Below are 26941 nucleotides of genomic sequence, written 5' to 3' on the forward strand. Positions count from 1 at the left end.
GTTTATTGGCTATCTATATCTTTTGTATACTATTTATTAGCTCAATTATTTTATTTTTTTCTTGTGTTCTCACAGTTCCTTCAATAAAAGCCACAAATAATTAATCCAAAAGTTAACTGTGCTCCATGCTCCAAGTCTGTTTCCTTGGCTTCCTGGACAAGGTTACTCTTTTCTAATGTTTAACAGGAAGAGTTGTTAACATATTCTTAGAGAAAGCATCTAGGAAGTACCAACTTGATCATTATAACATCTTACCAAAAGGCCCTTTAGTTGTGCCCTTAGGTTTTACTGTTTTACTAATAGTGGCCCTGGCTTTTATCTTTGCCTAGAAGCTAAATATTATTTTGAGAGTTGTCTTGTCTTGTAGGGGAATGGAGACTGAAACAATACATTTCTAAAGCCAACAAATGGTAGCTCATTTGTGTTTAATAGTTTGTTCCTTATCATCCCTTATTGAGAGAGCAAGGTTCGAACCCATGCCTATGTAACCCTCAGAGCGTGTCCCCGAGGGCTTGTGATGTAGCCTGTGGTAGTGTTTGTCCTGTAAGCATGAGATCCTGAGTTTATTCCTCCCTCACATGCCAATCGATTAAACAAACTAACTTGTATTCTTGCCAAAAGGGTCTGTTACCTCTTTGTACCGTGGAGCAAATAGACATTTCATTAAATCCCAAAAGAAGGGATTTAAACAGGGAGAGACTAAATGTCAAAGGTTCCACGTGGATCAAAATATAGAAATGGAGAGAAATGGAAGGTATGTTAGCAGACAGCCAGGCCACCAAGAACACAGCACATGCATTTATTTATTTATTGATTTATTTATTTATTCATTCATTCATTCATTTTTTCTTTCTTTCTTTTTTTCGAGACAGGGTTTCTCTGTGTAGCCCTGGCTGTCCTAGACTCACTTTGTAGACCAGGCTGGCCTCGAACTCACAGCAATCCACCTGCCTCTGCATCCCAAGTGCTGGGATTAAAGGCATGCGCCACCATGTCTGGCTCCCACGGTGCATTTCTATTCCCCTTCCCTTTGCTTTGTTATTATAACATTCAATTCCCAGTTTCCATTTCCTGGTGGCCAGTTTTTACATCCCTCTCCCGGTATAAATACTACATTCTAGTCTTACATCATTTGCCTCACATGGGTTGCCTATCTTTAGAATACCTTTCACCTTGCCTACCAGTACAGTGGCTTACCTGTCAAGGCATAAAATGAATGCTACATTCTCTGTAAGGCCTGTGTGTGCATGCTCACAAGCACATGTGCAGCACAAACATATGTGCAGTACAAATCCACGATGCCCCTGTGGAAGTCAGAAGACAACATTGCTGTCAGTCCTTAAACCATTTCAGAACACCAGAAGTTAACCAAAGGCGAAGAATGACTTTAAAGTATTTACTCAAGGAAAACAAATGCAGGCTGAGGATATATCTTAGTGGAAGAGTGAGAAAACCTGACCTTGTTTGAAGCAGTCACTCTTTTTTTTTAACTTTTAAATTAAAAATTATTCACTTTACACTCCAATTGTAGTCCCCCTCTTCTCCCAGTCCCAACCCCTCATCCCCATATTTCCCTTCCCCTACCCCTCAGAAAAGGGAAGTCCCCCAACCTACCCTCCCAGCACATCAAGTTGCATCAGGACTGACCACATCCTCTGCCATGGTGGCCTTGCAAGGCAGCCCTGCCATGGGGAAGTGATCCTAAAGCAAGCAACAGAGTCCATGTCAGAGACAGCCTCTGTTCCCCTTACTAGGGGACCCACATGAAGACCAAGCTGCCCATCAGGTACATATGTGTTAGGGGGCCTAGATGCAGTCCATGCATGGTCTTTGGTTGGTGTTTCAGTCTCCACAAGCCCCACCCCCCAGGCCCAAGTTAGTTGGCTCTGTTGGTCTTCTTGTGGAGCCCCTGTTTTCTCTGGGTCCTTCTATCCTTCCTCCCACTCTTCTACAAGGCTCTCTTGTGTTCCACCCAATGTTTGGCTGTGAGTCTCAGCATCTGTTTTGATCCTTTACTCGGTGGAGCCTCTCAGAGGACAGCTATGCTAGGCTCCAGTCTGCAAGCATAGTAGAGTGTCATTAATAATGTCAGGGTTGGCTCCTCTTGGATGGTGTGGACAGGCATTCGTTGAATATTCCTTCGATCTCTGCTCTATCTTTATCCCTGCACATCTTATAGGCAAGGTAAATTTTGGGTCAAAGTTTTTGTGGGTGGGTTGGTGTTCTCCTCCCTGTACTAGGAGTCCTGTCTGGTTAGAGGGTGCCCTCTTCGGTCTCCATGTCCCCTGCTAGTAGGGGTTTTAGCTAGTTACCCCCATATCCTCCCAGGAGCCTATCCCGTCAGAGGTCTCCATCCTGTCTCAAAGATACCCTAGGCCACAGTTTTTCATCAAAGTAAAGAATACTGGTTTTTTTTCCCAGACAGGATTTATCTGTGTAGTCCTGGCTGTCCTGGACTCATTTTGTAGCCAGGCTGGCCTCGAACTCACAGAGATCTGCCTGCCTCTGCCTCTGCTTCTGCCTTTGCCTCTGCCTCTGCCTCTGCCTTTGTCTCTGCCTCTACCCCTGCCCCTGCCTCTGCCTCTGCCTCTGCCTCTGCCTCCCAAGTGTTGGGATTAAAGGTGTGTGCCACCACCAGCAGGCTTAAATCTGTCACTCTTGTTCACTGTGGACCCCAAGCTAACTTGTTCTGCAAGCTTTGGGAATTCACCTGTGTCTACTTGTCATCTTGCCTAGATGTGCCGAGATTACACATATGTATTACTTCATCCAGTGTTGCATAGGATCTGAACTTGGCTTTTCATGCTTGTACAGCTAGCACTAGTACTCACACACTGAGTCATCTCCCCAGGCCAATGAGGTGTTTTTTTAAAGACCTATCCATTCCCTTCCTTAATAGTTAGGGCATTTGATTCAAACAAACAAACAAACAAACAATTACACCTAAATCTTCAGAGTTTCAACATTGTAAGCATTTATTTCTTAGGTCACAGCTGGATGAGAGTTGACTAGGGTAATACCAGTAAGTTTCACTCTACAAAGTTCATATGGTGTCCCAGGTCCCCAGTGTATGGAGATTGGCAACCTATAACCTGTTCTGATTAGTTATGGAACACAGACATGCCATTCAATTATGTTTTGTCAATGAGTGCTTTAATATCACAATGGGAAAATTGATTATGGACATGATAGTTTGTGAAACTTCGAATATTTGCCCTCTGACCTTTGGATAAAACCTTTGTTGACCCTTCATCTGAGGATCTGTGAGAAGAGAGAATCTGGGCTCTTTATTTATTAAATATAATTTCTTCAACTCTTTGGATATGTTGATAATATCTGCTTTATAAACTTTGTATATGAAATCAAACACCTAGTCACCTTCACGGTAATATTCTCTTGGCTACTTCCTTTTAAGTTCTTGATTTTATTTTATTTTATTAAGATTTATTTATTTTATGTAGATGAGTGCTCTATCTACATGTACACATGCAGGCCAGAAGAGGGCACCAGATCTCATTATAGATTGTTGTGAGCCATCATGTGGTTGCTGGGAATTGAACTCAGGACCTCTGGACGAACAGACAGTGCACTTAACCTCTGAGCCATCTCTGCAGCCCATCTTGATTTTATGTTAAGCCTACCTTCCCAGAATCAACTCTTGAGTTTAGTAATCATCTTATTATGGGTTAGATTTCCTTAAGTGCCTTAACATTTTAAGTCTTCCATCTTTTATCCAAGGAAATATTTTTTGTGAAGATGTTAGTCAAACTTTAGACGTTTATAAATCACCCTTAACCTTCATTTCCTTCTTTCAAAGAGAGGCAGAATTGAATCACTAAGACCTTTGTCTGCCACATCTATTTCCTTAGGCAGCTCAGAGCGATGCATGTATGTGCACGCTTCTGGATACCCAGGAATATATCTAAACATCTTGGAGTTCCATATGGTTATCTGGTTATCCAAACTTCCTTTCAGACTTCTACATACACCCTTTCTGCCCCAAAATGAAATTGAAGAGGTAAACAGCTGTGTTGTTAGAAGCAGGTCACTGGGGGTTTCTGTTGTGCCCTGGATACAGAGCTCTTTTTCAGAGCTGAGCTGTGAATCAAATCAAATAACACCTTAGAAGTGGAGATTTGCTGGGAGCTGTCAGTTTGATCAAATGTTGACTGTGCCGAGGGTAAGGTAGTACTTAGAGCATACTCCAAAAGCTCCACCAGCTGCCTTACTGCTGTCATGGCTACTACACTCCTGAGTTTAGGCAGGAACAGCCTCAAGTTAAACCCTCTCATACTCTGCTCTTCTTACTGAGGTTCATGATGGGTTTTTATTTAATGCTTCCTTTCCTTCCCCTCCTTTTCTGTATATGCTTGGAATAGAACCCAAGGTCTTAAGCTTTCTGGGCAGTCACTATTCCACTGAGATATATCCTGGGTCTGCTTTAGTTTTTCTTGAATAAATACTTGAAGGGCATTCTTTGCCTTTGGTTAGCTTGTGGTGTTCTGAAATGGTTGAAGTGTTTGACAGTATTTTGTTGAGGTAGGGGCTCACTGAGATTCTGAGTTTGTTGTTTCCAAGGTCACTTTGTTGACCAACTCACTTTTGGCAAAGAAATAAACACTATTTTTGAGACATTTCCTTAATGTTTAATATATCCATAGATTGTGGCTTATAAATGACAGACAGAACATTAACACATTTTTTATTTTAATTTTCTCTCTTACATTACATCCTGACCACAGTTTCCCCTCTCCACTTGTCCAAGCCCCACCCCAAGTCCCCGCTTTCACAGATCCACTTCTTCATTTCAACACATTTTTCTTATCGAAATATGAACATACATTTAAGATAGTCACATTCTCACTTTCTGTTTCAGATTGCTATTAGTTCTGACTCTACAGGCCTATCTGATAATTTTGAGGAGCAACCTTTGACATGCCAAAAAGAATGCAGCAAAGCTCTGAATACTGAAGCCTTAATGACAGTATTTCACCCTCAAAATTTGGAGAATCTTGATTCTAAAATGGTAAGGAAACGAAATAATTAAATCTATGGATTACAGCAGTGGTTCTCAGCCTTCCTAATGCTGTGACCCTTTAATACAGTTCCTCATGTTGTGGTGACCCCCAACCCATAAAATTATTTCACTGCTGCTTCATAACGGTAATTTTGCTACTGTTATGAATCATAATATAAATGTCTGTGATTTCTGATGGTCTTAGGTGACCCCTGTGAAAGGGTTCTTTGACCCACAAAGGAGTTGTAACCACAGATTGAGAACCACTGGACTAGATGATATCAGAACAGAAAGCTTCACTTTTGAAGTTTGAAGTATGCCTTATTTGGTTCCACAACACTGAGGCTATTATCAATAGTGAAGATAAAAGACGAATGTTGGGCCAGGTGGTGGCGCACGGCTTTAATCCCAGCCATTGGGAGACAGAGGCAGGTGGATCTTTGTGAGTTTGAGGCCAGCCTGGTGTACAAAGCGAGTTCCAGGACAACCAGGGCTGTTGCACAGAGAAACCCTGTCTCAAAAAAAAGAGGGGAATGTTGGAATATCAAGTCTTATTTGCATGAATTCCTTTTTTAAAAGAATTATTTATTTTATGTGCATTGATGTTTTGCCTGCATGTAGTGTATCTTTGTGAAGGTGCCAGATCCTCTAGAACTGGAGTTACAGAGAGTTGTGAGCTACCATGTGGGTGCTGGAAATTGAACCTGGGTCCTCTGGAAGAGCAGTCAGTGCTCTTGACCTATGAGCCATCTCTCCAGCCCCCTATTTGCATGGATTTCTAATAATATGTGTTAAAATGGAGCTGATTTGGGAAGAATGGTGGTTTGAATCTTTTACCTCCTAGGTGTTATGCTTTGGCAACTTTTGAGAGTTTAACTAGTAATGATAGTAAATTGAAACTGTTAGGTTTACATGGGTTTACTGTTTTATGTTAAGGGTTCAGTGCTTTACTATGTGAATACGATTTTTTATTTTCTAGGGTTTTTGCTCTGAATATATTGTTTCATGGTAAGCAGAATGAACAAGTGATTTTAAAGAAATTAATTTTTCACTGGTTGCCTTGATTTTTCTATTCCAGTTGAAAGAGAAGATGAAAGAACAATCATGGAACATCTTATTTTCAGAATGTGGGCGTGGTGTTAGCATGTTCCGGACAAAAAAGACCCGAGATCTGGTTGTAAGAGGGATTCCAGAGACTTTAAGAGGAGAGCTGTGGATGCTTTTCTCAGGTATTACATTGATTTGATTCATTCATTTAGTAGACATTATATATACCCCTTCTAGGAGTTAGGCCCTAAATACAAAGAGAGTGAGGCCATGAGTTCAGACTAGTCAAAGAGACAGAGCTGTAGTTACATGTGCTTACCTAAGTATCTACGTATCTACTATCTGACAAGATTAGTTTATTAGGCAAGATATAGGTATATAATTATAATTAATATATTATTATATCATATATATGATAATACATAATTGATATATCTTGTGTATTTATATCATATACATTGCATATTATATTAGTTTATTAATTTAATTAACATATATAATATATATATATTACATATCTGTACCATCAAGGGAAAATTAAAGGAAAAAACTTCATGAAAATATTATTCTGAAAAGTATCAACTTGATGTAGCAGACTGTCATGTAATGCTTCCCTTTTCCTTCGTTTTCTTTCTTTTTGTGTTCAGCTATTATTTGAGCCTAAAGTTAAACTTCAAGGTAATAAAGTAAAATTTGCCACTCTATGCAAATCTTCGCTTTATTTTATTATTCTTTCTGTATGTGAATACAATTGTTTTTGCAGGTGCTGTTAATGACATGGCTACTAATCCCGGCTATTATGCTGAAGTGGTTGAACAATCCTTAGGGACCTGCAACTTGGCTACTGAAGAAATTGAACGTGATTTGCGTCGCTCTCTGCCTGAGCACCCAGCATTTCAGAGTGATACTGGCATATCTGCTCTGAGGCGGGTACTGACAGCTTATGCATATAGGAATCCCAAAATAGGATACTGCCAGGTATAACTTCACTGTGATTCCCAAATATTATGTGCATATTTCAAATAATAATATCAAATTCAACTTTCGAATTTTGGAGACATATGATAATGAGAACAGAGGTAGGGCTGAACTTGATAGTGACAACTATAAAAGTAAGTAGGGTGATAGTGGATGCCTTTTAAAGTATTGATATTTTACAATTTTCTTTTTGAAAAGACATCTTTATTTACCTGTATGTGTGTATCTCTATGAGGTTATTTGCCTTGAGTGTACAAGTGCCCTTGGTGGCTTAGAAGAGTGCATGGGATCTCCAGGAGCTGGAGCCACGGACAGCTAGGAACTGAACTTGGAGCCTCTAAAGAACACCAAGGGCTGCTAACCACTGAGCCATCTTATTTTTTTCGTTTAACAATATATATATATATATATATATATAATTCCTCTGTAAAAGACAGAGAAATACTTAAGGCTGTCAATACTTAAGACCATATGAAGATATATCACATAAGGCTCTTGTCATTAAAAAGCTACAGATCAGGTCTGAGGAGGTGTAGCTCAGTGGGTAACATGCTGGTAGTGCAAGCCTGAGGACCTGAGTTTGACTCTCTAGCACTGATGTTCAAAACAAAAACAAAACCAGGTATAGGAGTGTGCGTCTGTAACCCCAGAGCTGGGGAGCAGTGGGAACAAGTGGATCCTGGGGACTGGCTAGTCAGCCAGTCTAGCTGAAATGGTAAGCTTTGGGTTCAGTAAAAAAGCCTGCCCCCTTCCATTGCAAAAAGGAACTGGAACTAATGATTGAGGAAGCACCCACAACATCAACCTTTGGCCTTCACACGTGCCTGCAACAGAAGAGCACACCCATACACACATGTACATATGCATATGCACACAATAGATAGGAAGTTAAGTGAATATTTATTGGGAAGTTGAAAAAGAAGACAAAATATTAGATGAATACAAAGTGTGGCCAGGATTTGTAATAAATGGTTTTCCGATGGGAGGATCAGAGAAGGCACTGAAAGTGGTAGCAGTTTCAGGTCCGGGAAGTTTGTGAATTTTGGATATATAGAAGTGGAATTAAAGAACTTTGTAAGTGAAAGGACTGTGTTAAACCCTGTACTGTTTAATAAAGTGAAGGATGAATAAAGCAGCAATGTATTTGGAGAAAACACCAGGTAGCCTGGAATTGGTTAGGAGTTTATTTTTTAAATTAATTCTTCTCTTATACAATATATCTCAACTGCAATTTCCCTTCCCTCCATTCCTCCCCCCTCCTTCCTACATCTCCCCTCTACCCCAGATCACCCCTCTTCTATTTTCCCTTCAGAAAGGAGCAGGCCTCTTAGAGATATCAACTGAACATGGCATATCAAGTTACTAGGCACAAACCTTCATGCCAAGACTGGATTAGGCCATCCAGTCGGAGTAGAAGGGTCCTGAGAGCAGGCAAAAGAGTCAGAGACACTCCTACTCCCACTGTTAGAAGCTCGATAATAACACCAAGCTACACAGCTATATATGCAGAGGACCTAGCACAGACCCATGCAGGCTCCGTGCTTATCCATTCAGACTCAGTGAGGCCCCATGTGCCCAGGTTAGTTGATTCTGTGGGGTTTCTAATAGTGTCCTTGCCTCCTCTGGCTCCTACAATCCTTCCTGTCCACAGGATTTCCCTGTCTCCACCTAATCTTTGGCTGTGGCCCTCTGCATCCGCTTCCATCCTGGATGAAGCTTCTCTGATGACAGTTGGGCTAGGTTAACTGATCTATGACTATGGAAGACTATCATTAGGAGTCATATCATTGACTTTTTGTCAGTCATGTTTGCTTCTACCCTACAGCCTCTGGTTTCTGACCACCCAGGCAGTGTCAGGCATGGGCTCCCTCTCATGGTGTGGGTCTCAAGTTAGACCAGTCATTAGTTAGACACAGTGCTGCACCATCCCCGTTACCACAGCACATCTTGCAGGCAGGGCAAATTGTAGGGCAAAGGTTTCGTGGCTGGGTTGGCTTGGTATCCCAGTCCTACCACTGTGGTGGTGTGTACATCTTTAATTCCAGCACTTTGAAGGCAGAGGCCAGGCAGATCACTATGTGTTTGAGGCCAGCCTGGTCTATAGAGCAAGCCCTGGGACAGCCAGGGCTACACAGAGAAACCCTGTATAGGAAAAAATAAAAGGAATTCAAAATTTATTTTGTAAGCAATGGAGGGAGGAGTCCTTGTTAAAAATTCTTTAGTAATGCACTGTGTTAATTAGGTAGTTGGCTGCTATTAGACACAAATAGATAATACCTGAAATATTATAGGATGTTATTTATTAAGTGAGTATATAGAAACAACTAGTTCAGTAAACAGTTCTCTTTAATGAGATTATTAAGATATTTAGGCTATGGGTTGAAAATATACTCTGTTATCTTAGAACAAAAGCTAAGATTTTGATAGCCATTATATGGAATCTTCAGATCAACTTATTAACAATATTAAATCTGCCAAACTATGAACCTAGGGTGTTTTTTTTTAAATTTAGGCCTCTAGTTTCTTTTTCTGAAAAGGTATTTGATAGCTTTCAATATACAAATCTTAACATTTCTTTTGATAATTTTATTTCTAAGTATTTTAATCCTTTTGAAATTGTAGTGAATGGACTTTTGTTTCTTTTTATTATTTCTTGCTAGTATATTAAAATACAATTCATTTTGTGTATCAGGAACTTTTATTTGCCTGTTTTAGTTGTCTGTTAACGTAGGCCTAGAACATTTTCAGCCTCTAAGACTTATTGTTTAATAAACTCACCCTTTCTTGTGTTTTCCTGAGCTCTGGGCTGACTGGTTCAACTCCGTTGTTCTGGCTCAAACTCCTTTCCCAGCTGACTTAATCAACCTGGCTTCTCTCTGAGCCCCTGCATTTTCCTGCTTGTCAGCAATCTGCTCTGATCTTCTGGCTCCTTCTCATTCTCTGGCTCAGTCTATCGTCACAAGCTCATGTCTAGCTTGTTCTCCCATTCATCCTCTCTCTGTAAAACTCTCCAGGTAAAACTGCCTCGTCTCTCCTCACTCTGCACTGCTCCCTTAAGTACTTACCCTTTTCCTTTCTCTTCTCCTGGGAGTCGGGAGTATCCTATTCTGTCAGATCTTTTTCTGATTTGTCACCTTTTCTGCCACTCAGGGCATGCTGGTACAAGCCTTGACTTCAGCTTTTCTTTACATGAAACTTGCTCTATACTGTGCTGGCCTTGAACTCAAATCTGCTTGACCCTGTCTCCTGGATTAAAGGCCTCTTTGTATTCTGACCAGATAGATCACTCAGACCTCGAAGGTCTTTGGATGTGATCACTTGCCAGAGCGGCCATGTTCTGAATTAAAATTTCTCTACAATTTTGTATAGATCAATCTTGTCTTCTTTAGCTTTGCTGCACTTACATTAGTTCCAGGAGATAGTTTGTGGGTTTCTTGCATGTTTCAACATATGATATCATAGAATCTAAATAATGACATTTTTCTCCATTCCAATCTGAATGCTGTTCTTTCTTTCCTAAATGGATAACCTTCAATATATGTTAGATAGAATTGTTAATACGATTATTTTACTTTTTGAGGTGCCGTCTCATTATTGCCCAATCTTACCTAGTGCTCCTGGGCTTCAGTAATTCTCTCACTTCTGCCTCTTGAGCAGCTGGGACTACACTTGTATCCCAGCACACCTGGCATGATAGTTATATTTAAAATGAATATTCTAGTCTTGTTATTTGTCTTAGAAAGAAGCAGTCTTCTGTCATAAAGTAGACAGTTAATTATAGAAGGTTTTGTGTAGATTATCAGGAATTTCTTTCATATTTTGTTTGGGGATTTGTTTAACATGAGAAAGCGTATAGATGCTGAGCTCAGTGAAGTACACACCTAACCCAAACACTCGGAGGCTAAGTCAGGGGATCTTAAGTTCAAGTCCAACCTGGGCTGGATAGTGAGACTCTGTCTTAAAAAGCAAAACAGGAAAAAAGAGATTATAATTTAATTGTAACATTGCTCCCTTCCCTTTTCTCTCTCTGGAACCCTCACATAAACCCCTTTCTATTCTCCTTCAAATTCATGGCCTCTATTTTTCACTACTTGTTATTGCTTAGATATATATATATATATACATATATATATATATGTATATATTCCTAAATATAACCCGTTCTGTCTATATAATGATACCTGTATGTATGTTTTCATTTGGCCCTGGAGAACCAGTTGATATACTCTTCCCTGGAGAAGGCCACTTCTCTTGTTCCCAATTTCCTTAGCTTCCTGTAGTTCTTTGTGTAAGGTTGAGGCCTCATGAAATTTTGTCAAATAATTTTTCATCGTATTCATTGATATTATCATGGCTTTTTTATTTAAATGACATTTTTCATTGATTGGTTTTCATATTTTACACTACTCTTGCATTCCCATTATAAACCCTAGTTGCTCTTAGTATATGATATTTTCATAAGCTCTTGAGCTTGGTTTCTTATTATTGTGTCAAGGATTTTACATTCATATTCACAAAATACATTGATATGTAGTTGTCTTGTAATATCTTTGTCTAATTTTGGTGGCAGGATTTCTTCGAATGAGATGAATTAGGTTTCTTCCTCCTAGGTTTTACATCGTTTGTGAAGCACTGGTGTTACTTCTTTAAATGTTTAGCAGAATGTGCCAATAAAGCCATCTGTTCTTCATTTCCTCTGTAGGAAGTTTTCCATTACTAATTCAGTCTCTTATTGTATCATATCTCAATTCTGACTTTTCTTTCCCCTGGAACTGAATTTTGTAGTTAGCATTTTTAAAAGAAAGTTGCCCATTTGGCTCAATTTTTCAACATACAGTTGTTTACCACATTCTTTATATTTTTGTAATAATATTTGTATGTTACCTCTTTTCATATAGTAATAATTTGAGTTCACCCTCTTGTTTTTATCTTTTTGGTTAAGTTACTGAAAAATATGGAAGGTATTTGTTTTGTTTTGTTGTTTGTTGATTGGTTTGTTTGTTAGTTGATTGGTTGGTTGGTTTTTTGAGACTGGGTTTCTCTGTGTGACAGCTCCGGCTATCCTGGAACTCTCTTTGTAGACCAGGCTGGCCTCCAACTCCCAGAGATCTGCCTAAATCTACCTCCCAACGTGCTAGGATCAAAGGCATGCAGCCACCACAACCAGACAAGATATGTAGTTTTTAAGAGTATTGTTTTAAAAATATTTTTGGTGGGCCTAACTTATTTGTTGCAATTACTTTTTGAATACATATTCCCATTAGTCCTTTGAGAACTTTATAGAACAAGTTTCAATCACATTTACCCTCCCTGCTCCAACTCTTCCCAGATTCACTCTTTTTACCTTTCCACCCAATTTTGTGTTCTTTTTCCTTCCCTTCCCCATCAAGACCAATTTGTGCTGCCTAAATATTCTCGGATGGATGACTTTCCACTAGAGTTTGGTAGACATGTTAAAGGCTGCATTCATCATGAAAACTGACCCTTCCGAATTGCCAATAACTCCTTAGTTAGGAATGGCACTTTGTTCCCAACCATCTTTTCCATGGCATTTGGTCTGGCTTAAGCTTGCGTAGGTCTTATACATGCTGTAACAACCACTGTGAGTTCATATTTGCAGATGTCCTGTTTTATCCAGAAGAAACTGTTTCTTGCAGTTGTTCACCACATCTGGATTTTTTTTTGAAATTTTTTATTAATTTATTCATATTACATCTCAATGGTTATCCCATCCCTTGTATCCTCCCATTCCTCCCTCCCTCCCATTTCCCCCTTACTCCCCTCCCCTATGACTGTGACTGAGGGGGACCTCCTCCCCCTGTATATGCTCATAGGGTATCAAGTCTCTTCTTGGTAGCCTGCCATCCTTCCTCTGAGTGCCACCAGGTCTCCCCATCCAGGGGACATGGTCAAATATGAGGACATTCTTCACAGTTGAGTGAAGAGTGGGGTATGACTTTCACACGTACTCTGGTGCCTCATATTTGACCACATCTGGCTCTTACACTTGTTCTTTCCCCTTCTTCTGCACTGACCTCTGAGCTCTTGGGGTAGGAAGTTCAGTATGTAGGTTCCAGGGAAGCTTGAACGTTATATAGTCTCTTATTATTTATACTTTGCCTAGTTGTGGCTCTTTATGTTCATCATCACCTATTGCAAACAGTTTCTCTGATAGAGGTTAGGAGATACCTTAATGTGTGGGTATGATGATATCACTAGGAGTTGGCTTAATATTATGCTCATTTAGCAAAATAATAGTAGTAGGTTCTCTCCTAGGAGCTATGATCTCTCTAGCTATAGGTTCCTGGCTTGATAATGATGCCAGAAAGGAGTCTCATTTTGTGGAGTGGGCCTTAACTATAATCAGAAAGTGGTTGGTTATTTCCACATTTGTACCACTGTTGTGCCAATGGGGAAATATCTTGCAAGCTCAGCCATTATTATAGTTCACAGCTAAGTAAGACTGATAATGATGAATTTTCTTTTCTTTTTCTATTCTCTACCACTTTACTCTTGCCAAAAGTCCAAAAATTAGCCAGTGGTGAGAGATTCACCTTTCACCTTTCTCTTTCTTAGCATACATACAGGCTATAATACACCTCAGTAATACAGTACGTTCCAAGCATGCATAAAGCCTTGGCTTTTATACCAAGCACCTCAGAAAAAATATTCATAAAGCTATAAATATGCCTAAAGCAACATACATTGATATGCTAGAGGTTTTCAAAGCCCCAGATTTTCTTCAAATGTTTTTATTAATTTCTTCTTTGGCCCATCTGTTACCCATTGCCTCAGGCAGCTACATGCTCAATAGCTGCTACCTCTGCTTACATTTTTGCATATGGACTTTATTTATTTATAATAAACTACATATAGTTATGAAACAATGTGACAAGCCATATGAAAAAGTTACATTCAAAATGTTTAGCTCATTTGTATTTGGCAATCTTGAAGAAAATACTGTCTATTCTAGGTAGGTGAGTCTAAATTTTTGTAACTAAATCATTCTCTGTCATATCTTGTATTTATCAACTTAAAAGCAACTTTCTTGACCTTAAAACATTTTCATAAATCCTAAACAATTTAAGCCTAACCAAAACTTTAACTATCTAGTCTTCAACCCCATAAGAGACTTGAGAAGGAATAAAAGTATTCCTTCCTAGCCAGGTGGTGGTGGTGCATACCGTTAATCCCAGCACTTGGGAGGCAGAGGCAAGTGGATCTCTGTGAATTTGAGGCCAGCCTAAACTACAGAGTGAGTTTCAGGACAATCAGAGCTGTTACACAGAAAAACCCTGTCTCAAAAAACCAAAATATAAAATAAAATAAAATTTAAAAAATAAAATAAAATTATTCCTTAAGTAGGAAGTGCAGGCAAGCAGCTTCCAAAACTGAGAGATGACAGAGACAGTTACTGCCTGGCCAGTCACCCATTCTTTCTCTATAATGTTGGAGCATCCTCTTCAGCCTTCTGGACCATTATATCTGGCAGAGAACATTGTGAATCGTGAAGTACAATGGGCTTGCTTACCCTGTCATGGCAGAGCTTGGCAGTCAACTCAGCCTGTATCCAAGTCTTGCCCATTTTAGACATCATATTGTCTTTAGAGAGAGCTGGGACATTTTTCCCAGTGTCTAGCTTGCCATTAATCTTCGTTGAGATAGCCTTAAGGGTGTTGCCAAGAGCTAACATGTCTCAAGTCAAAAAGTCCTTAAATATCTTTAAATGACATATTCTGTGGGTCTCTGAAGTTTTTGAGGACCCTCTGTTTATATTTACATAGTGTATAATCATATCTATCTATATACCTATCTATCTGCCTGTCTATGTATCTATCTATGTATCTATTTATCTATGTATCTATCTATCTATCTATGTATGTATCATAAATCTTAATAGACAACCATTGCTTATTCCCAAATATTTACTATCTGTTCAACCTAGGATGGTCTGACATGACCATTAGTCTGATTATTTTTAACAAACACTCCTGAGAAAAGACTTTTGTACTAGGTGAACTCTCAGTTAGATCAAGTAAAGATAGCTTTGTAACTGAAGTCTTCCAGAGGAGTATCAGACAGATTGAATAATGACGCCCTCGATAAGTGGCATTTTGAAAGAGTTTCTTTCTGTTCCCCTCAGTATAAGCAGAAATTTAGGTACCAACTGAAATGGAAAAGAACAAATATATCTTTTAAAAAAAAACCTATTTTGTTAGCAGAAACTCTAGGAATTGAGTCAAAATCGCATATACCAGATAACAAGATTCTACAGTCATGAAAATTGGAATAACTAAGATGACAAAGTATTTAATAAGGAGTGATGTTTTGTTTTGTGCATAGTGAAAAATGATTGATTTGATGTCCAATAGTTATAGGTAGTTTGTCTTCTCCAATATTTGGGTATCATTCATAATTATGTGTTTTGTTTTAAAAACTATTAATAATTAAGATTTTTACCCCTTTGAAATCAGCCTAATTAGATTTTGTTTATTGTGTTTTATATCAATGATGTTACTGTTTCATTTCCCTTTAATATTACTATGTAAAATACCTAACTAGCAAATGTTAGCCTGATTATACCTTGCTTTGTTTTGGACTAGCTTCAAGTCCCTATGTTGCCATTATTATTTACTCACTTGTCATTATTGCTATCGAAAAGTTCTGTGTTTGAAGAAGAAATACAGTTATTCCCTGAGCAATATTCACTTCTTTATTTCTTTCCTATGAATTTTAGGCAATGAACATTTTGACTTCAGTATTGCTTCTATATGCAAAAGAAGAAGAAGCTTTTTGGCTTCTGGTTGCTGTGTGTGAACGAATGTTGCCTGATTATTTTAATCGTCGAATCATTGGTAAAAACAATTACAAAAATATACATTATCCACACATAAGCACTGACTTAACCTATTTTGCTGCTAACACTAAAAGGCACAGGTAGTAATTTATAAAAAAAAAATAGACATTTATCTTAACTAGTGGTTCTAGAGGCCTGGAAGTCCAAGAGCATCTGCTGAGCATGTTGTCAGGGTCTTATTGCATCATAATAATGTGGCATGGGATATCACATGGCCAGATAGGTCAAGTACACTAGAATTAGCTTGCTTTTTAAAAAATAACAAAACCACTTCCATTATAACTCACTAATCCATGAATCAACTAATCTGTTTATTAAGGCAGTGACCCAATCACTTCTGAAAGGTCCTAACTCCAAATACTATTAATATATGAATTGAATAGTGCAACATTTTTTCAACCACAGAAGACTTAGTCTTTTCTAAACGGTTTTAATGTCTATTGTCTATTTGGTGTGAGAGTGGTCTTATTTGTGGATTTGGGGGCTGAGTGTTTGTTTGTTTGTTGAGACAAGGTCTGGCTAGCTCAGGGTATGTAGCTCCCAGTAGCAGTCCACTTGTCTCTGCCTCCAAAGTGCTGAGATCACAGAGATTTACTACCATGCCCGGCTTCTTAGCTGTTAAATTACCAAACTGAAAAGTTGGTAAGTTAGGTTGAGAAAGACAGAAAGCGCAAGCAATATCAAAATGTCACATTTTTTGATGCTCTTGGGCAAAGAGCTTCTGATACTGAATGTGTAGTTGGAAATACATTTTATATCTTCCTTTTTTTTAAATTAAGGACCCTGTCTGCTCTGTAATGAAAGGGAAAATTATTTAAGTTTATAAATACTATATCGTCAAAATAATGATTTGAGACATCTAGAACTACTAAGGAAAATTTTAATAGTTTCTTGATAGGGGCAGATTTTAATCAGCTTAAAGTCTCCATATTTATGTGAGTTTACATATAAAGAGAATGGAGTCTTATTTTAATTTATTATAATTTATGCAGATTACATCCAGATTGGTATCCCTTTGCTTGTATCTTCCCATTCCCACCCTCCCTTTGTTAATTGTGTGATATTATCTTTAGCAATCAAATATATAAAGATCCCCTGTTTAAACACTGATGTGTAATCTGTCCTTTGTACCTTCATAAGCTTTCCATGCTGTGCCTACATCTTGATTTATGTTGTCTTTTGCTATAGTTATGTGTGCGTTTATCTTTACCCCTACTCAATATTGAATTCTTTTAGGACTAAGGATGTAGCTCAGTGATGGCATGTTTGCCTCGTATGCGCAGGCCCCGAGTTACATGCTACCACCATAAAAAATATTAAATTCTTTGAAGGTGAGCCCACATCATTAATTACAGCATCTAGTACATGTCTCTGACTGTAAGAAGGACTCAGGAACCCTTCAATGAATAGAAATTGAGTTTCTCAAGTGTCTTTAGGTACATGACACTCAACTAGCAGTTGCAGAGATGTGCAAATTATGGGCTAGGACTAATGGCCTCCTATTTGGGGGAAGCGAGATGAGCTCTATGCGGAAGCTAATGAAAGTGGATAGGAATCACAAAGAAAGCCTCTTAGAAGGTGGTAGTTTTAAAACTTGTTTTGACGCTTTTCAGGTGCCTTGGTGGATCAGGCAGTGTTTGAAGAACTTATCAGGGATCACCTTCCTCAGCTGACAGATCACATGACCGATATGACCTTCTTTTCCTCGGTTTCTCTCTCGTGGTTCCTCACACTTTTCATTAGCGTGCTACCTATCGAAAGTGCAGTGAATGTGGTGGACTGTTTCTTCTACGATGGAATAAAGGCCATTTTACAACTGGGATTGGCAATCCTTGACTATAATTTAGACAAACTCCTGACGTGTAAAGATGATGCTGAAGCTGTGACAGCATTGAACAGGTACTAGAAGGCCTATGGTGTTTAAATCTGGAGCTGGGTGGGGAGATGGATTAGCAATTGACAGTGTTTGCTCCTATCCCAGATGAGTTCAGTTCCCAGCAGCTGTGACAGGCTGCTGTCCAGTTCCAGGGGACGCAATAGCCTCTTCTGGCCTCCATGGGCACCTCAACATGTGTGATATGTAGACGCACTTACACATGAGTGAAATTTTTAAATCTTTAAATCCAATGGAGATCTGAGAGATTACATCATTCGGTCTGCTTGGTTTACCAGTAAAGAGACTGAACCTTAGAAACTTCACACATAGGAACAGGGGGGTAACAATAGGGATGTAAAGTGAATAAATTGTTTTTTTTTTTAATTTAAAGAAAAGAAACTTCACACAATTTGTTCTAAGTCACAGAGCTAGTTGGGAGAAAAAGCCAGGCCCAGAGTGCTGTCCTTTGTCTTTAAATAGAATGCGGCAAAAGTAAGTCACTTTGGTGTGAAGATTTAGGTTCCTTACCCATTGATGTTAATAGCATTAATTCAATAAACCATAGCATTAATAATTCTACTTTAAGCTAGAATGTGTCTATATAGAAAGTAATCCGAGGGGCAAAGAGCTAGTTAGTAACATTAAAGTATCCAGTGGGGAAAATTAGCCTGGTTTCCCGTTGTTATCAGTCAAGTAGGTTGAACTTTATTTTGCTGGGGGATTTTGTATGAATGCTACTTTGTATTGGAGCACATGGGTTTGGGTATATAGAGAGGTATATGCATATATTTGTATGAGTTAAATGGATGCAAATTAATTGGCAACTGTTATAACGCTTCCTCAAACTCTGTTCTGTACAGAATAAAATCAACACCTCCCTTTGGCCTTCAGACCTCTAAGATAAGGCCTCAGTTTTCCTTTTCAAAACTTATTTCCCCTTTCAAGCCTCCAGAGACCTGATATTTATTCCCTTCTGAATGGGCTTGGGGTGTTTGCTGAATATGTGCTGAACCTGTTCACTTCGTTCATGTTCTTTCTCACTCCCAAAGTAACTTTGCATCTAATTCCTTCTCCCAATTTTGCTAATTCCCAACTATCTTGAGATTCTTCTTCGTCACACTCCTTTCCTTGTGTTCTCAGTTAGAATTGACCTCTGACGGACTTGGGTGACATTAGCTGTGCTTTTCTCTGTTACAACTATTTTACTTTCACTAATTCTTACATTATTGTCTCTTTGGGGTAGGTTCTTTGACAATGTCATTAATAAGGATAGCCCATTGCCTTCAAATGTTCAGCAGGGTTCAAATCTCAATGATGAAAAAAACAGTCATACTAAAGTGGATATTACAGATTTGATTAGAGAGTCCAATGAGGTAAGTTTTTATATCATAAATATGATTATGTAGCATATTTAAATATTTATAAATAATTGCCTGGCATACATATGTATTAAGAATAAGATAACAAGTCAAACAAAGGACAACTTAAAAATCTAAATTATATAATTGGGTTCTGTGAATTGATCCTAGCTTGCTCTGCCGCAATTTGTTTTTCATTAAATGAGACTAAATGCACTTGCTTTCACAAATGATGACTACTTTTAAATATAGACCAATATATAAAAGTAGTTCTCTTACAGACTAATATTTTTTACCAATGTTCTCAGTCAAGACACATAGTAGATACAAATTTCTACAATGAACATTGTATACATACATACATACATACATACATACATACATACATACATGGGGATGAAAATGTGTCGTCACTAAACAGATCGGGAAAATAGCTAGAAATAGAATCAAGGCCTCAGAGAATTGAGTCTGATGAAATTCAATTGTAAGAGAAGTGGATATTTATTATGAATGAGTATCCACTAAAATCATTTCTTGCAGAAATATGGCAGTATTCGCTACGAAGATATACATAGCATGCGCTGTCGAAATAGGTTGTATGTGATACAGACCCTGGAGGAAACAACAAAGCAGAATGTGGTAAGTACCCACCCTGTCGGGGAGAGCCCTGAACTAACTTTTCTTGAACTTCCTTTAAAATTCCATGTGAATAAAATGAAAAAAAAAAAGGCTCAACTTTAGGGCTAGGCTCTGCCTTAGCTTGCCTCACTGGAAATTTCTAGAGGAGAAATGTTTTCTTCTGGCTGAATGGTTGTATTTACTTCAACACATTTTGTATCATTTGGCCTTCAACTTTACTGAGAAACAGAACTGAATGCTATTATGTAGGCATTTAGCAACACACATTTGTGGCACGCTGCTTCAGGAAGAATAGCTTGGCTGGACAGATGGCTCAGTGGTTAAGAACATGCTCTTCCAGAGGACCCAAGTTTGGTTCCTAAAACCCATATCTAGCCCCTTACAGCTGCCTACACCTCTAGCTACAGTGAATCCAGCACCCTCCTCTGACCTTCACAGGCATTGCACTCAAATGCACAAATCCACACATGCACATATACACATAATTAAAACTTAATCTAAAATGTAAAAAATTAGCTGACCCTCATAATAGTCAGTATTTCTAATAAATATTATTTCTCTGTGATACCTAAAGGAAAAATTAAAGGGTAAAAAACAGAATCCAGGGGACTAGAGAGATGGCTCAGAGGTTAAGGGCACTGACTCTTCCTCCAGAGGTCCTGAGTTCAATTCCCAGCAATCACATACATGGGGGCTCACAACCATCTGTAATGTGATTTGATGCCCTCTTCTGGCCTGTAGGTGTATGTGCACCAGAGCACTGTATACATAATAATAAATAAATCTTTTTTTTAAAAAAGAATCCATTCTTAAAATATTTCTATGGTTCCATAGGTAGCTGCTAATGTTGTTTTCCTCTAGGGAGTGAGATGATTAGATCACTGATCCCAAGAAGAAAAACTTTACCTTGCCATTTATATTACTCTATATGGTTTGATATTTTTATCATTATGATTTATTGTTTTATAAAACTCCTCACTTAAAAACTGGGTCCTCAGAGATACCATCTTGGAAGATTACGTTTTCTGAAGAGCCTAGGTTTAGGTTTCAGTTAAATAATTCAGAAATATTATGTAACATAAGACAGAGAACCTTTGCTTTTGCTTCTAAATAGTGACTTAAAATATAGTTACATGTTTATTACAGATAATTAAAGAATTACAGAAACATTTTAAATATGAAGTTCTTACACCACAAATAACTATCCTACAATGATTCGGATTTCTTTTTACATGTAATATCATAAAATATATGCATGTTGGTGGGGAGAGAGCAAGTAGGTTTTAAAAATGATGAGATCACACATTATACCAGCCACTCAAATATATAAGGATCATTCTTTATGAAAGCAATTAAATCTAGCTCATTTCAGTGCACAAAGTAGTATACCATGATAAAATTCTTTGAGAATTTCATATAATACATTTTAATTATATTCATCCCCCTCCACCAGCTCCTCCCAGGTTCTTCTCCCAATGAATAAATGTAATAAATAATTTAAAAGGATAATACATAAAGATAGATATGGAAGTCATTAAGGTACTCATCATATAGATTGCAACATTTAAAACCTATTAAATAAATTTCCTAAGTGTTGTACAAATATATATATATATATATATATATATATATATATAAAATAATTGAGGTAACAGACAGTTCTCTTGGAAAACACATCACCAAAATTAACTCAAATGTACAAGAAATGTGAATGCTAATGCTTGGATCAGTTTTGTTTATGTCACATAGTAGATTTTGTAGTAAACTCATATATTTCTGTGCTTTAGCTTACATGGGAGTTATCCATTATTAGAAAGTGTGAGGAAAAAAGATTACAAAACCTTTTGGGTCTGCAGATTTCTGGTGAGAGTAGCTCTTTGGTTATCATTTTTGTTTTGTTTGTTCAATTTTCTTATACATTTGAGTTAAATTTTTTATAATATTTATTCATTGGGGGGTTACTCTAATGTACCATAGCATCCATATAGAAGTCAGAGTACAAATTATGACATTTGGTTCTCTCTATCTGCATAGGTCCCTGAGATTGAAATCAGGCCATCAATTTTGGTAGCAACTGCCTTTATCTTGTCCATCTCTATCTTAGCCATCTTGTCCGCTTATATATTATATTTCCTTCTTATTGACATTTATTCGTAACATCTTTTATTATACTGAAACCTATTTTGCTTTTTCAATTAATCAACAAAGTATTAAGAAACAATCTAATACTGTATAGTACACTAAAGTCAAATAGTTATATCAGAAACAAGGTCATTTCAACAGTTAAGAACAATCAAGAAATAACTTGGCTATTTTTAATAGAGCTGTAATAAAAATTGATGTATAGTTTCCTCCTAGTAGAGGAAAACTAAGTGAATTCAAAGACAGACTTTCTAAACAGGAATATTACGGTCTAAATTGTTTTTAATCTTTTTAAAGTTACGTGTTGTATCACAAGATGTGAAAATGAGCCTTCAGGAATTGGATGAACTTTATGTCATTTTTAAGGTACGGTAGTTCCTCTTTGATGAAAACTGATCTTTTAACAGAATTTTTATCACAGTTACTCTTAAATATTGTTATGTTTTAACAGACATGTTTAAAAGAAATGCTTTACTTTTTTCTGATTTAATGACTTTCCTCTTTTATTTGTTTCTGATAGAAAGAACTGTTTATATCTTGTTATTGGTATTTGAGTTGTCCAGGATTGCAGCACCATGACCCGAGCCTGTCATATTTGGAACAGTATCAGATTGACTGCCAACAATTCAGAGTATTGTATCACTTGCTGAGTCCCTGGGCTCATTCTGCAAACAGAGACTCGCTAGCTTTATGGACGTTCAGATTGTTGGATGACAACTCTGATTGCCTTATAAACTTCAAAGACTTCTCCTGTGCAATTGGTAGGCTGATGCCCTTCAACTTTCTAAAGCAAAACATAAATATCTTCCCTACCTCCAAAAAACCATTTTGTCCTGCTGCCTATTACTGCCAGTTTGGGCAGATGTTTCACTCTGGATTATATTACAGTCAGGTTTAGTAATTGTGGGTTTTTTTAATATATGTTTGTTGTTAAACCTATGCATAATAGTCTTTTTATGATTTTTTTATTTTATATGCATTGGTGTCTTGCCTGTATGTATGTCTGTGGGAGGGTGTTAGATCCCCAGGAATTGGAAGTACAGAGAGTTGTGAACTCAGTAGAGGTGCTGGGAATTAAACCTGAGTCCTCTGGAAGAGCATTCAATGCTCTTAACCACAGAGCCATCCCTCCAACCCCACATATCGATCTTTTGGCCCCCAACCCTCTCAAAGAAGCAAGCTGTTAGTTGTGGATGTTTTAATGCTTTAACAGAAAGGGATAAAATGCCCAGGAATTTCCTACACCAGATATATAGATGCAACAAAAGGATTTCCCCTTGGGTAAAAATCTATCCATATAGTCTAGATAAGTGATTCAGGAATACCAAACAAATGAGTTGTACCTAGAGTTGATATGTTATAGGTTTTGTCCCTTTGTTTTTCATTTTCTGCCCCCACTAAAATGAGTTCCCTTCACAGATTACCTCAAAGAGCAGTTCTTTCCTCAAATGAATTGTAAGGCTTCATTCAAAATGAAAGGGAAATAGGAGGGCGGAAGAAAGGAGCTAGTGAAGAGAGCACGTTATTCCCCTGGTGGAGTGTTTTGCTTATGTGCCTGAAAGAAACAATCTGGCTGATTAAGTAGTTGTTTAACTATTAGCTTAAGAAACACAATGTTTTGAAGCCTAATTCCTGGCTACTGTTCATGTCTTAATCACTTTAGTTGAAATTGCTTAAATATTTAGATATATGATTTTTCTAATTGAATTTTATTGAACAGATATAATGTACAATGGAAGCTTTACTGAGAAGCTTAAGCTGCTTTTTAAGCTGCACATTCCTCCAGGTAAGAGGCTAACAGTCTTCAAAGGTATACAGTAAGGATTCATCCCATTGTAACAGGCATCATTGCACATATAATTCCATTCTAACAAACTCAAATAATCTTCCACGTGACGTGAGGTTATTGTTTTACTATAGCCCTCAAGTAATATCATAAGTATTTTTGCTGATGTAGATATAGATGGAATGAAATCCATGGGAAAGATTCTGTATAACAGGTGGACCCTCAGTTTCTTATTAGGCAATTATTTGTTTATATATGTATGTATACATGTATGTGGTCTGAGATAGAGTCTCAGTCAATATGTATCCCAGGCTGACTTCAGCCTCAGAAGTGCAAAGATAACAGGCATGTGCCACCATGCCCAGCTAGCTAGCTCTTAAATGAAAGCTTGTACAAGAAATTATGTATCATTGAAATATTGGGACAATATTTCATTGTCATTGACATTAGAATAGAGATCCACTTTAGGCAGATTACCAAACTTGCAGATGGCATAAATTATTCAGAATACAGGACCAGACGGCAGGTGTAATAGATATTTACAAAAGGAAGCCGAGCAAAGGCTATGGAACTGAACATGTGCTATGTCATGATGTTCACTTTATACCCGATGTCAACCTTAGGCCTCCACACAATACACGGGCACATGCATGAGCATGTGCATAACCACATGCATTATAAAATATATGTTATGTGCACTCCCTTATTTTAGCCTCACAATCTGTGAAAGATTATATTCTTCCAGTTTTCACAACAAAAAGGAAGCTGAGGCTTGGGGAGATTCAAGTATGTGCCAAACAGCACATAGTTGATATGAGAGCCATTCTGACTCCAGAGCTCTTGTATTCCATTCTACTATATCTCAAAGTTACCATGCCCTTCCCAGTTCTCATCAAGTTTTTCTCCACTGACCTTAGGAAAATTACTTCCAACACATCTCTACTCTGAATAGAATATTGCAAAAAGTAGCCTGGATTGGGTAGTTCATAAAATCAAATAACACCTCATATTTTGTCTAATGCTCTCCCTGGATTCCTTTTAAAGCTTCTTAAAGGCTTTTCGGGTTAGGAAGGAGTCACTATTTAGCAGACAAAATCCTAAAAATATCTTTTATCCTTCAAACACTCAAATGAAAATGCAGAATTAAAAACAAAAAGCAAACCCCATAGTAATTGAATTATAAGAATAATTTTGTTATTAAGTTAGGTTACCATTTGAATGTTTAATTTTTCCATCTCTTGCATTGTTGGTAGAGGGATTGAAGGTAGGAATATTAAATAGAATAAAATATCAAATAGGAATTTGTTTCAAATAGTGTTTTAGCTTTATGGTTTCCTTATTAGTGCAGGGGTTTTAAACATGTGGGGAGTTCATGTTCAGAAATAATAGAAATTGCAGATTTTTTTCAATGTGTAATGGCTCAGAAACCTACTAAAACAGCAAGTAGGTTACCATGATGTACGACATGCCCTTGACATCAAGTAGACTCAGTGGGCTTTATAAAAGAGCCCATGAAATTAGAAGGCATAGTGGTAATGGAAGAAATTGCAGGAGAGGCGTGGGGAGATGGAGTTGATCAAAATATAGTATATGAATATATGAAGTTCTCAAGCAATAGAAAGGAAGAAAAGCAAGTAAGAAATCATAGAACTCAGAGTGATCAAATGCTTATCCAGTGTACAACAGAGAAGAACAGTATTATTTCCACATTTCTGTATGTGCATATTTCTTATATACTTCATCTAATATCCACTCTTCAACTTGTCTGAGCAATAAGAACTGTTTCTCTACCCTTCGTGGCTAATAAATGTGATCTGGGTTATGTGTTTCAGCTTATACTGAAGTGATGTCTAACACTTCTTCAAAGGGCGATGAGCTTTCAACAGAAGAATTACTTTATTTCAGTCAGCTCCAGGGTAAATATTTGATTACATTTGTAAAAATAAGCTATGCTGTTTTGAGTTGGGTCTTGCTGTATTTCAAACTCTTAGGCTCCAGGCACCATCTTGCCTTGGCCTCTCAGGTAGATGGGACTCTGGGCGTCTTGATGCCAGGTTACTTGTGGAGATCTGCCTGACATGAACTCACTGGCCTTTCACATTTTGATACTACAATCCAGTTAGCATAGCCTGTAGCCTATAAGTGTCTGACTGTATTTAACAATTTTTATCCTTGAAACTTTTTATTCAAGTGTTTCAAGCAAAGTATATGCAATATATTTTGCTTTTAATCGTATCAATGACATTTCTAAGGTGTATCAGAGCATTTTTAAGCTTTGATGAAGGACAGTGAAGCCAGTAGAATCTTTGATGATTTACAGGCCATAGTTCTCATTTAAACCGTGAATACTTCTTTTAAGTCAAGTGTAAGCTACAGGGATGAATCTGCTTTTCTGACATAAATTGGAAGTGATACATGCTTGTGTGTGTCATATGCTTCATTTTCATACATATGTAATGGTCTTTTTTTAGGGTTTTTTTGAGACAGGGTCTCTCTGTGTGTAGCCCTGGCTGTCCTGGACTCACTTTGTACACCAGGCTAGCCTTGAACTCACAGAGATCCGCCTGGCTCTGCCTCCCGAGTGCTGGGATTAAAGGTGTGAGCCACCACCGCCCAGCGGTATTTAATAGTCTTATAGAGGAAAATTTTCATGTATTCATGTCTGTTCGGTTACTATATATAAAGTGAGCATTACAAAATTCTCAAAAGTCTTCTATTTAAGTTTGACCACTTAATATATAAGGACACTGAATACAAAAAGAAGTGACTTTAATACAATGTTTCCCAATAAGTTGTTGCCATACTCGGGGCTCATGGCTTGTTTTCATACTTCCATTTTGTGAGGTGCCTTCCTCACAGTAATAAAAATAATACAATTTAATTTGAATGTAGTCAAATGATGAAACTATCACTCAGAAACAAGTATTAAATTTGATGCATTACCCTCTGGGACCTTTAAAATATTAATATATAGTATTCTTTTACTATGAGTATTTTTAATAATTTACATTCTATTGTTTGGAGGCCAGGTCACATAAAATAGTTTTGGTGGGTAAAAAAAAAAAAAAAAGTGCTTATAAGCCTTAGTACAAAATAACATTTTACTTTTAAAAGATAGCTGTTAAAGGTTTAACAATATGAAGTTGCCTTCTTTTCCCTTTAGTTTCCAAGCCTGCAGATGAGAAGGAAACAGAATCAGGAAGAAATAGCCCTGAAAAAGGTACTATGATAACAATGTAGG

At 37.6% G+C, this 26941-nt stretch overlaps 1 protein-coding gene across 2 annotated transcripts in view; it reads left to right on the plus strand.

Annotated features, from left to right (window-relative positions):
* Positions 1-26941, plus strand: part of Tbc1d8b (TBC1 domain family member 8B) — a 68031-nt gene that overhangs the window by 37380 nt on the left and 3710 nt on the right. For both annotated transcript variants that reach the window (XM_051141261.1, XM_051141263.1), the window contains 12 exons: positions 4877-5026; positions 6096-6246; positions 6828-7042; positions 15780-15897; positions 17513-17798; positions 19019-19148; positions 19674-19772; positions 22212-22280; positions 22435-22675; positions 23635-23700; positions 25533-25616; positions 26864-26920. In XM_051141261.1, coding sequence (XP_050997218.1) covers positions 4877-5026; positions 6096-6246; positions 6828-7042; positions 15780-15897; positions 17513-17798; positions 19019-19148; positions 19674-19772; positions 22212-22280; positions 22435-22675; positions 23635-23700; positions 25533-25616; positions 26864-26920 — 1666 coding nt within the window. The remainder of the gene's footprint in view (positions 1-4876; positions 5027-6095; positions 6247-6827; positions 7043-15779; positions 15898-17512; positions 17799-19018; positions 19149-19673; positions 19773-22211; positions 22281-22434; positions 22676-23634; positions 23701-25532; positions 25617-26863; positions 26921-26941) is intronic.

Source organism: Acomys russatus, chromosome X (assembly GCF_903995435.1).
Source record: "Acomys russatus chromosome X, mAcoRus1.1, whole genome shotgun sequence".
In the NCBI taxonomy this organism is placed as follows: Eukaryota; Metazoa; Chordata; class Mammalia; order Rodentia; family Muridae; genus Acomys; species Acomys russatus.